At 45.4% G+C, this 12336-nt stretch overlaps 1 protein-coding gene across 12 annotated transcripts in view; it reads right to left on the bottom strand.

Annotated features, from left to right (window-relative positions):
• Positions 1-1966: 1966 nt before the first annotated feature.
• CCDC13 (coiled-coil domain containing 13) overlaps positions 1967-12336 on the bottom strand; it is a 33178-nt gene continuing 22808 nt past the window's right edge. For 8 of the 12 annotated variants that reach the window (XM_085562688.1, XM_085562700.1, XM_085562705.1 and 5 more), the window contains one exon: positions 11361-12117. In XM_085562688.1, coding sequence (XP_085418814.1) covers positions 11637-12117 — 481 coding nt within the window. In that variant the 3' untranslated portion in view covers positions 11361-11636. Of the gene's footprint in view, positions 8510-8707; positions 8808-11360; positions 12118-12336 lie in introns of those variants that run through there. The other 4 variants (XM_085562734.1, XM_085562735.1, XM_085562712.1 and 1 more) reach the window with 2 other exon arrangements.

The raw sequence follows: 12336 nt of genomic DNA, 5'->3' as shown, positions 1-12336 counted from the left end.
TTCCCACTCAGCTCGGGCAGTGTTTAAATCTAAGGGAGGTTCGGGGGCTGCAGCATCTCCTGCTGTCAGGTAAGAAGTGTCAGGACAAGAGGAAACGGCCTCAAGATGTGCCAGGGGAGATTTAAGTTGGAAATTATTGAAAACCTCTTCACTGAAAGTGTTGTCAGGCATTGGAACAGGCTGTGCAGGGACGTGGTGGAATCACCATCCCTGAAGTGTCCCAAAGATGCTGCAGAAGTGGCACTTTGGGGACAAGGTTTGGTGCTGGGTTTGGCAGTGCTGGGTTAGCACTTGGATTCGATGGTCTCAGAGCTCTTTTCCAACCTTAACGACCCTGGGATCTCTACAAAACACCTTTGGGGGGCTTCCAGCATCCCCAGCAGGGGACAGGAAGGGGCAGGGTAGGGTTGTGGGCTCTGTTATCTCAGGGTGGGCAAACACAGCTCAGCCAAGAGGAAAAACCAGCCCAGCCTCGGGGCCAGGCCTGTGCCACATCTGTCACCAAGCCCCAGTGACATCTGGGCACAGCTCACCCTGGGTGAGCTTCCTGAGCATCCCTGGGCTGCCTGAGGGGTCAGCACGGCAGAGATTTTATAAAAGTGCTATATTTTAATAATTTTCTATTTTATAAAGTTGGATTTTCTAAATCCCTCCGTGGCTGGTTTGTTTTGGGGTGAGATGCTGTGCTCCGGGATCCGCAGGGAGGATCTGCAGCCCTGGGGTCAGCCTGGCTGAGATTTTATAGAAGTGCTATGTTTTAATAATTTTCTACTTTATAAAGTTGGATTTTGTAAATCCCTCCGTGGCTGGTTTGTTTTGGGGTGAGATGCTGTGCCCTGGGATCTGCTGGGAGGATCTGCAGCCCTGGGGTCTGCCCAGCTCTGCTGTTGCACTGGCTGTGAACAAAAAAGCTTTTTAGCAGGGTTTTGTTTTTCACCTGGTGCACACAGAGAGGCTTTCCCCAGCCAGGGCAGCGTGGTGACACTCCTAGCACCTAACGAGGTGCTTTAATCTTGTGTAAAACAAGGCTCACTCTCCTGTAAAAATGTAAAAGTTTAATAAAGGACAACAGGAGAAAAAGACAATAAAGCAAAGATTTATGGCTGGGTGCTTGGCGTTCAGCCAGGAGCACACCTGCTATTTTGGAAACACCCTTTATATCCCATTCCTATTGCATCAGCCTGTTACATATTCATAAGCAATTATGCATATTAAAACTTTTCCCCAAACTAGTTTACACGTTCTAAGAATTGTTTAGCACGGCTCCTCCTCGGGTCTGCCTTTTTAGAGTATTTCTTGGTTGTGGTTTTAGTCTGTTCTTGTTATCACCTTCAGTTTGGGCTTTGTCTGTACTTTCTACCGATGGCAGGTTTGATAGTTGGCAAATCAGCAGCAGGGGTCCTCTTCATGGGTTCATGGAATGTTATCTCAACCAAGCAGGAATTTTAACACAAATATTCTTCTATCAGTTATTCCACTGCTGTGCCTAACAGAAATAAAAACTATATCTTCATAGCAAAGTTACTTTAACATTATACATATAACACCCATTGTATTATCTGTGACTTTGTGGGCTTTATGTTGGGTAACTCTTTGAGGGCTGCCCTGACAGGGGAAAATTTTTTTGAAGTAGTTTTTTGTTAGGAAAACTAGATGTAAAGGGCTTTTTTGGTCTTTAGGTTTTTGCTTTATTGTTATTTTATTAAAACTTCAGCACACTGTCTGTATTAGACTTTGTGTGTATGAAAAACAGTATAAAAATGGCTAACAATCTTTTGTTATAAATATTTTTAAGTTTAATTAAAAACTAAATTATTTAATTAATAAGTGACACTTAACCATTTTTTTAACTTAATAACTGATCTTTAAAGACTGGTAATGTGGATTTTTCTACTTAATTACAAGATATTCCTTAAACTTATGCAAAAAGAGGAAGAAGAAAAAAGGCACTTATGACAACACTGTATATTTTTTATTTTGAACTTATACAAAAAATCTTAAAACTTAAATTTTTTACTCATGTGATATACTACACTACTATCTATAATTTTTACAATCTATTTCACGCTTTTGTGGTTTCTAGTTTACCTTGAGGCTTTGGAAGTTTTCTCTATGAATGAAAGTCAAAAATCAGTGCTCCCCTGGGCGTCAGGACACCCCAGAGCAGACAGAGAAATATTCCCAGTGCCCTGGGTTTCCACAGAAAGCCAATATTATAATATTTCTTTACAACAATGTGGATGCAGCCCCTCGGATGGCCCAGCCCTGATCCTGCTGCTGCAGCTCCATCCCTGCCCGGGGACCTCGCTGTAATTAACTGGCTAATTAAGAGCTCGGTGCAGATAAGCACGGGACACAATTCCTCAGAAATCCTCACCATTCCTCAATCTCCCGTGCCTGTGGCAGGCAGAGGAGCCTCAGCAGGAGGGAAAATAAGTCTGGGTGTGGGAATGCAGAGCTTCCCTCTGGCTGCCCTGGGACCCTGGCAGGGGTCAGGAACCCCCTGGACAGAGCCCCCAGAGACACTGGCTGTGATCTCTGCCCATGGAAAAGAGTTTTCAATCCTACAGCTCTGAGTGTTTGATATAAGTCATAATTAAGTATAACACAGGTGCAAAAATAAAATTTTAAGATTCTAAATTAGCAGTTCAAAAGGAACAAAATAAAGAAAATTAAGTGCGTCTTGTCCTTTTTCTCCTTCTTCATGCCCTCCATGTTTCACTGTAGTGTTGGCATTTTTCTATTAGTTTAGGCTAGAGACACACTATTCAACGTAGATGATAAATATTAGCATATTATTGTAAATATAACACACATAGTTTCTGGTATATAATATTTATAACATCCCACTAAGGAACAAAGCCCCACACGCTGCCCTGCAAAACAAATCTGTGGCAGGGCAGCAGAACATGTTATAAATAAACAAAAATAAACAACCTTAAAACCAGCACAAATTATAGCTTCTTCTTTATCAATGAGGCAAAAAGACAAAAACTTTTTACCATCTCAGAATCATCAATACCTCAAATTCCAACATGTGTGGACACAGAAGGACGTGGGCTCGGTGTGGTGGTGGGGATGTGCAGGGAGGTGACGAGGAAAGGCAGAGCAATGTCACCCCCCTGGCTCCCAAACCCACTCACTCCCCATCCCAATCCATGCAGGAAGCAAAAGAATCCCTCAAATCCTTTTTTCTCCCTTTTTTTTGTCATCACAGCCCCATCATGCTGCTCCCCCTGAAACATCCAGACAACTTCAGGCAAATGGTAGATTTTCACCTTCTTTGTTTGTTTTTTTTTTTTTTAATCCTGAGAAATCTGTAATCCTGCTGAATTCAAAGTGCAACACAGGTGAAGGGCCAAGCAGTGGTTTTACAAGAGGCTCTCGGAGCTGTGGTGATAAAAATAATTTAGCTTTAATTTATAGATATGTTTAAAAATTAACGCCCCCCTCGCTTATGATTTCTACTATAATAAGATTTATTTTTTAATGTGACCAGGGTGTCTTCCTCAGCACTGGGACATTTCTGTGTTTTACTGCCCCAGTGTTTATGGCTTTAAGTGTCTTCAAGTTATATTTTTTCAAATATTTGGAGGGTTGCTGGAAGTTGTGGCACAGGATTTGAGGCCAGGCCCCTCTTTAGTGCCTGAGAAAGGTGGTGGGTTCCAGGAAAAGCACTTGGCTCTATCTCAGGGAGGCTTGGGACAAACTGGGGACATTAATGGGGACACCAAACAAAGTCCCTGGCTCCTGGGCCCCTGCTGCTGGAGCAGAAATTTGAACGGGAAGCACAGAAGTTTTTAATCATAGGATCCCATCCATCCATCCATCCATCATCCATCCATCCATCCATCCATCCATCATCCATCCATCCATCCATCCATCCATCCATCATCCATCCATCCATCCATCCATCCATCCATCCATCATCCATCCATCCATCCATCCATCCATCATCCATCCATCCATCCATCCATCCATCCATCCATCATCCATCCATCCAACATCCATCCATCCATCCATCCATCCATCCATCCATCCATCCATCCAACATCCATCCATCATCCATCCATCCATCCATCATCCATCCATCCATCATCCATCATCCATCCATCATCCATCCATCCATCCATCCATCATCCATCATCCATCCATCATCCATCCATCCATCCATCATCCATCCATCCATCCATCATCCATCCATCCAACATCCATCCATCCATCCATCCATCCATCCAACATCCATCCATCCATCCATCCATCCATCCATCATCCATCATCCATCCATCATCCATCCAACCCATCCATCAATCCATCCATCATCCATCCTCCATCATCCATCCATCCATCCATCCATCCAACATCCATCCATCCATCCATCCATCCATCCATCCATCCATCCATCCAACATCCATCCATCCATCCATCCATCATCCATCCATCCATCCATCCATCCATCCATCATCCATCCATCCATCCATCAATCCACCCATCATCCATCCATCATCCATCATCCATCCATCCATCCATGCTCACCTCCAGGACCCCTCTCAGCACCCCCAGCATGGCTCTGCCCATCCCCCATGGCCCCCACGGACCCCACCAAAGCCCCCAAACCTCCAGCCACGGCAGGGACGGGCTCTGGAGGAGACTCCCAGCACCAGGTCAAACCGAGAGCCTCCAGCTCCTGCCCTCCCATCCCAGAAGTGCCCCCCAGGTCGGGGGCAGGCTGGAACAGCCCCTCTGCTCCCACTGCACCCCACAGATCCCCTCCTCCCTGGCCAAGGAGCTGCTCTGAGCCAGGACTCGGCCCTGCCTGCCTTTTGGAGCTGTAAGTGGAGATCCCAGGGATTTAGGTGGCATTTGTGGAGCAAGGCCAGCCTGTCCCATGGGAGCAGCCAGCTCAGGAGCTGGGCTGCAGGGGAGAGGATGAAGGGAGAAATGAGAAACCCAATCCCCCTCTTGGCTCTGCCGTGGCTTAATTTAGAGCACAGGGGCTCTGCCAGAGTGTTTTTCCATTTAAAGGTGAACTCTTCCCTTTTGTCCTGCTCTGTGCCTTGCAGGGCAGTGGCAGCTGATGGCTGGGGCTGCTGCAGGGGGGGCAGCAAAGCAATTTCCAAATCAGTTCCCCTTTGCCACCAGCTGCTTCCCCATTTCTCCCACATAAAGGACTGAAATCCATCTCCTCCTGCCATCCCTGTCCTGCTCTGGGGCCTCAGGGAGGGCAGGAGCCACCCAGAGCCCCAGTCCACAGCTCTAAATTCCCTGGGATGGGCTTTGACCCTCCCCAGCTGATCCTGGGCCCCTTGTGCAAGCAGATCCCAGGGCAGGGAGAGCTCTCCTGTGTCACTGCTGTCTACATTTAACCACCCCAGAGCAACTTAATTCATGTTACAGCCACTTTGGGAAGCTCTTTGCAGGTAAACTCCTGGCAACAGGCCCAAAGGAAAGAAGGACAATTCATCAGAGATTATTTATTCTCAGCAGTTCAACTGTACTTTAAAATGGGATGCATCCATCAGGCACTTCATGGCTGCTCCACAGAAGAGCTCTGCCCACCTCCAGGGCAGGAGACAAATTTTGGCTCAGCCCAAATGTTTGGAAAACTCCTATTTGGAGGTGAGAACTGGCTAAATCCTAACAAGGAGTGCCCATAAAACTAAATACTGGCAGCAGAATTAACCTTAACTGTACCCACCAGCCCGTGCCAGAAATGTCACCTTTAGCCTGTCACCACCATCAGCTGCAGTGAGAGGCTGAAAAAACTCAGAGCTTATCAGAAAGCTGCCTGGGACACGACTTCTCACTGGATGAGGATTGTCCCAGTGAGGAAATGCTGGGGACTCACAGTGCTTTTATCTGAGAGAGGCAAAATGATGGCTGGCTGCAAACTGGAGCCAGAGAAATTCAAACTAGAATTGAAACACAGGATTTTAACGGGCTAAAAAACCCACTGAAAGTTCCAAGGGTAGCAGGGGGTTGTGGTGATTACATATCAGCTGTATCCCTGAAAGAAATGCACAAGTATGCTGGGGAGGTCCTGGGGCTGAGGATCTCCAGAGTGGGGATTTTTCAGGCTGAGAGAAAAATATTGTCATTGATTTTGTTCTCTGAGTGATGGGTTGGGGTGCAGGGGGCTGCTGCTCCCAAGGACTGCCAGGGTTTCTTATATTTAGCGAAATGCTGCAAGAAAATTGGTCTCATCCTTTGAAAACTGGGAACCAGCAAGAGCCAGCACAGGGAGAATTCAAGCCAGGTCGCTCTGGGGAAGTGTATTTCAAAATCCTGAGGAGCCCTGGACATTCTCCACTCTGACAGGAGACAGATTGCACATTTCCATGAGCAGCAGCTGCTTACAGGTACAGGCTGCCTAAATAAACTGCTTTATAGTGGTTGGGTTCTTTCTTTGATGAGGCATCCAGTGATGCAGAAAAAAAGGAGAAAGTGCTTCTGTGCAGCCCCAAACAAGCACAAGGTTAAAGAAATGAGTGTTGCAGCACTTGAGGTCTGCAGGAGAGCCATGTGTGTTCTGTGACATCCCAGTGTCCTCCCTGTGCTTCAGGGGCTGACTCAGAGCCCTTTTCCTGGAGAGAGGTTTGATCTTCACAGCTTCCCTGGGACAGGGCACAAGGAAGGGCAGCAGATGCCTCTGCTCTGCTCCTGGGAAAATATTACTGATTCACACTCCTGTGTAAGTGAAATCAGAAGCTGCAGCTCCGAGTTACAGCCTGAATTTAGCAGCCACTGCACAGCACAGTCCCCACAGCCCTGCTCCTGCTCAGGCAGCTTTTCCAAGGGAACTGCTCACTCCTGCACATCCTTAAAATCCCTACCAGAGGATCCCTCCCCTCTGCAGAGGCATCAGGATGGAGCTGAAAGCAAAGCCGTGGCTCCTCTCAACCCAGGATTTATTCCTCAAGTTATCCAGAGATGATTGAGAGTTACAAGATGCTTTTTCCTCTGGTGCTGCTGGCAGGAAAAATATTACAATGGATGGTCCTGCTTTTTTCTGAGAGGCCCCTGAGAGCTGGGCTGGGCTCCAGGGCAGTGCTGGGGGAGTGGAGCAGCCTCATGAGCACAGGGAGGGTTAATTCCCTGCTAACTCCCAGGTGCTGAGCTTATCCCCAGCTCCCTGACTTCCTCCATCAGGGACTGCAGGAACTGTTTGAAAAGAGACATTTATTGAAGAGAGACATTTCTGAACCTAAGAAGGAAAAAAAGACAGGGACAACACATCTGGAGTGACTCCTGCTCTGCTTTTTTCCACTCTGCACAGGATAAAATCCTCATGCTGGGGAAGGGAGCAGTGGTTTTCATACCCAAAAATCCATTTTGCACTGGTAGTGCTGGCTGGGGTTGAAGCCTGACAAACTTCAGGCTCATAAAAAGAGGCTGACAAAGCAAAGGAGAAAAACAAAAGCTTTCAAGACGTTCAAGTGAGAAACAAAGCAGCACTGTACAAAAATGCCTGTCTCTCCATTTGCCTGGAATCCCCAAGGCTGCTCTGCCCTGGCAGGCTGCATGGCAATGCCTGATTAGCTTGCACTCTGTGTCCTCACTGTGCTGCAGGAGAGGAGGACAGGCTGGCAGGGTTTGCAGCAGCTCCAAAAGTCCCAGCAGTGCTGCAGTGAAGACCTGCCTGCATTTGTAGCATTTCTTCCCAGGGAGAACAAGATCAGCCTGATGGACAAATGCAGAGACTCAGAAACAGGGAATTCATAACCTGGATGGCAAGTTTTGTATGGAATGAGCTGAATTTAAGGTAGGTTGACTCATTGCAGGGGTAATCTGCACAGCTTTTCAGTGGAAACTCACTGGAGTTTCAGAAAACTGCTGCCAGTATGCTCAAGCAAAGAAAGAGGTAGGAATGATGAGAGGAGCCCACCCAAAGCTGATTTGCAGATAGTCCCAGGTCAGGCTAATCCTGTGCCTCAGCACTGAAGTGCTACAGAAAGCCTGAGACAGGCAGGTAGCAGTGTGGGGATAAAAACAGAGCTTGTTTTGCTCTAAGGAAGGGGGCTGGCCTAACTTTTGTACAGCAAATTCCTTCCTGAGCTGATAAAGGCAGCAGCAGATTGAATATCGAGCCCTCCCAGGGAACATTGTGCTGAAACATGGAAGGTTTTATCCAAAATCCCCCTGCAGAACTGCAGCTTCCCAAACTACACCCACCAGCCCTGCTTGCCAACCCTCAGAGACAGAAACTGCTGACACATAAAACCTTCACTTTTTGTATTTCATCTCTGCTTCTCATCCTCTCCTGCAAATGCTAAAGAAATGACACGATCCGAGGCTGCAAAATGACACTGGTGCCTGGGCTCTCTCTCTGCTCTGCAGCACAAAGGACTGGGAATATCTGGATTAACTCTTCTCTGGTGTATGGTGTTGAACAGCCTGTGAAGAACTATCCCTCACTTCCTCTATTATGACTTGATGCAGTTTAAAATCATCTCCTTTGTCTCTCTCAGGCACTCTCAGACCTTTGTTCTCATCCATCTGGAAGCCAAGACTGCAGGGAAAGAAAAGGAAAAACCTCTCTGTGAGCTGGGGAGCTTCAAAGCAAATTGAGAACAGACACCTCTGTTCTGGGGAAGAAACACTGGAACAGGAGCTGAGGTGCTTTGATACCAGAGCAGAGTGAGCACTTGCTCCTCCTCTCCCCGAGGCAGGACAGAGTGATCCCAGCGTGGAGAAAGGGAGAACATACCTCCTGCTCAGCTCCTCCTCCTGAGCTTCCAGGGGCAGCTCGGGCAGGGATGCAGAGAGCTCCTCTCTGTCACTCACAGGCAAGGGGAGGCTGGGCTGGGCTGGAGATTCAATCACAGAGTGGAGTTTTAGTGAAACAGCAAATCAGTTTTGGCAGCACGCTGAGTTAATGTCAAAAAACACTGAATTTATTCTCTCAAACTATATACTTAAATAAATATACTATATATATATATATATATATATATATATATATATATGCTTTCAAATAAATATTTGATCTTCTAAATTCTATATTACATCCATATCATAAATATATGACAGACTTATTTTAATTTCCTTCCAGCAAAATGAAAACATGATGAATTTGCATTTCAGGGCTAAATACGTGCCTACATACATAGGGAGGAAAACAATGAATCCAAAATATTGAAGTGACCAAAACAAGAGGTCACAAACAGCTGAAAAGGATTAATTTGATGTTAATCTTGTAATTGTGTTTCAGATTATTACAGCTGTGGCTGGGACAAAGTTTGCAAGTGGCACCCACTGAAACAACTTCTTAAAACACTTTGATCCTCAGCATAAACAAAATGTGGGTTAAATGTACTTCAAAGTGTACTTAAACCAAGGTTCTAACTCAAGAATGCTTTTCTAAATAAAGGTCTACCCAAAACATGCAGCTCTGGTCATTCCAAAAAGAAAAAAAATTAGAATTTTTTTTTTAGGGTTATAGAGAAAATGTAATTCAAGTTTACAGCTGGGACTGGAGAAGCAAACCCTGTGACCAGTGAATCCCTACAGGGGAAGGAGGACCAGAGAAGTGTTCAGGGAGCTCAGAAAGGAGTGCAGGAAGGGAGCACAGCTATTGCAGAGGATGCTGAACTTATCCCAGCCCTGGGGGACTGCAGGGTGATCTCTGCTGTAGATAAAAGGCTGAATCATTTTAGCAAATGTAAATAAATGGCTTTTCTCAATAGCCAGCACTGCCTACCTGGAGCCAGGTAATGTGAGGGAAGGATTTGTGTGGTTCAGCCCCAAATAAATTATAAAAATCAAGAAACCAGCTAAATGAAGAAAACAACAGGCTGGAGCTGGTTGCAGTCCTTATAATTGGGAATACAGCACCAGGATAGGGATCAGCCAGGCTGAGATCTGTGCTGTGCTCCTACTGAGCAATTGTTGGTTTGTGCTTGTGTTGTCATGTTGGCACACTTCTGTATCCCTTTTCCCAATTCATATCCCTCATAACATCAAATATCTTCAAATAAGTACATTTGTTATTAAAAATCTAAACTCTCCTTGTGTGGAATTATCTGGTTGGAGAGCACTGAACTCTGACAAAAACAAATGAGAAGAAAAGGCTGCATTGTACAGCTAAAAAATGCTTTTGATCTTGAGGCTGTACTTTACAGTGCTGAGGAAAACCTGCTGTTACTTACCTATCCCTCCTCTGGGATTATTCTTTGATAATTTGGAATTTGGATAAAACAGGAAAAAAAGCACATAAGATTAAAAGTTTGAATAATTTTAAAACACAACTGGGTTGTTTGCAGCTCCTTAGCATCATTATCTACTTCCCTTGGATTGAAGAGACCAGGAACATTAGACTAGCAATTAGATCAGCTCTCTACAATTTTGCACATTCAGAAAGAAAGGAAAATATTATGTTAATTAGCAGGTTCTCTAGTCTCTATTTTGTATTCAAGCTTTTAATTTCTTCTTATTTCCTCAACCACTGGCCATGAAAGCATTGAGATAACCTCCATGCTCTGCTGGAGAGGTGTACTACAGATTTGTAGTCTTGGTTCTTGTACAAACTCCAGTTTTGGCACATCACAAAGCCCTCATCGAAGCAGGGGAGTGAAATAGATTGTTACCTACTCATCTGGTGGATTTAGAGGGGATTTCTCCTTATTAGCCTTACTGCCAATCCTTTTCTACTTTTGCTTTTAGTCCTTAAGCAGAGGAGATTAATGAACTAAATATTTAGTGAGAAGGGATCTGTCACTTGGTGAAAACAGCTTCTTCCTCTGACTATGAAATGCCAGCTACCAGGGGAGTTACGAAAACTTTACTACAGCACAACAAAACTTGACCAAAAAGCCTCAGGACCTGGAGAGTTTGTTTCTCTTGGAGCTTGCAAGGGGAAGATTTGGTAACAGAACACATCAACACTTCACCAGGTTGTGTAAAAGTCTGAGCCCTCAGAAACTCAGTTAAATTCTGTACAAAACAGCACCAAATTGATCCCACATTTCTGGGATCTAAATGTTTCTGCTCTCAGTTAATACAGGTGAGACAACTCTAAGAAGCAGTGCTCATAAAAAACCACATGAGAATGAGTCAGTGTGGGCTGGAGCCCCTTCCATGGACGCAAAAATCCTAAATCCTGCTCTAAGGAACAAATCCATGTTTTACAGAGAGGAGGAGGTTTGAAGCACCCATTCAGTCCCCATTCAGTATAAAGGTCCCTCTGAAAGGCTCATCCAAGGTCTCTGATGAGCCCTGTGGTCCCTCTGGTCACCTTAATTCAGCCTGACACCACCCCAACTGTTGCCAAATTGAAATTCCCCTCCCTGCTGTTCATCTTCTGGCATTTGAAGTCTTTTTACTTTATGAAAATACACATAAAAAGGGAAACCACTGGAAAATTTTCCTTAAGAATATGTGCCATTTTATTGGTTTAGACACTTTACAGAATCAGAGTCCTTAAGCAATAAAAGGATCTGATCAGGGAAATAAAAATTTAACACCCACCATGAATTCCTTTTCTTTAACTATGCCAGGGAGGCTTTCATATTTATAGCAGGAGATTATCACGTTCATGGGATAATAAATTACACCAGATCTAATTACTTCATCACCAGCAATAGTTTTTCATAGGCACTGACAGGCCTTAAATTGGGATATGTCCTTTAATTCTGCTCTTAACCTTCAGCTGAATCCCTCAGGCTCGAGTGCAAAGGGAGCTGTGGGCAGCACAGAGCAGGGGAAAGCTTTTTCCCTGGAGTTATCCCATGGAAACACGCTGCAAAAATCCTGCTCCCACTCAGAGCTGTGGGAAAACCCTTTTCACTGAAGAAGGGCCAGGATTTTTCCTGCTGCCTTGCTCCTGGCTCTGAGCAGGTCCCATCACCACGTGCAAGCTCCAGCCCTGGGCTGGGTTTGGCAGGTGGAGCCCGAATTTTGTCGCTGTCTGTAAAGCCCAGAGGTGAAATAGGGGACGTGGCTGGGGCTGAGGGTTCCCCTTCACCTTTTCTGCTCCCCAGGGCAGGCTCCTGTGCACTTGTGCTGCTCCCTGCATCCACCTGCAGCTTTTCGAGCTGCTCTTCCAAGCTGTCACTCTGCCACTCCTCTTCCTGGAGCTTATTCTCAGTTTCCAAGATTTTGTTGCTGATCTCCTCCACCCTGACAGGGAAAAAAAAAAATAATAAAAAGAGTTCAGCTCATTTGTGTCACGTCTACATCAAATCTATCTTGGTACTGCTTCTTCCTGCAGAGCTCCCAACAGAAGGGAAAGAACTTTCCGTGCATCCAAAGGCAGAAATCCCAGTGAAATTGTAACAGGTGAAATCTTCTAAATATGCAAAAGAGAATTAACTAATGAGTACAGCTGGAAACAATGGG

This window comes from Lonchura striata, chromosome 2 (genome assembly GCF_050655825.1).
Source record: "Lonchura striata isolate lonStrDom1 chromosome 2, ASM5065582v1, whole genome shotgun sequence".
Classification (NCBI taxonomy): domain Eukaryota; kingdom Metazoa; phylum Chordata; class Aves; order Passeriformes; family Estrildidae; genus Lonchura; species Lonchura striata.
Note: the sequence above shows the minus strand (reverse complement) of the source record. Positions and strands in the feature narration are given on the sequence as shown.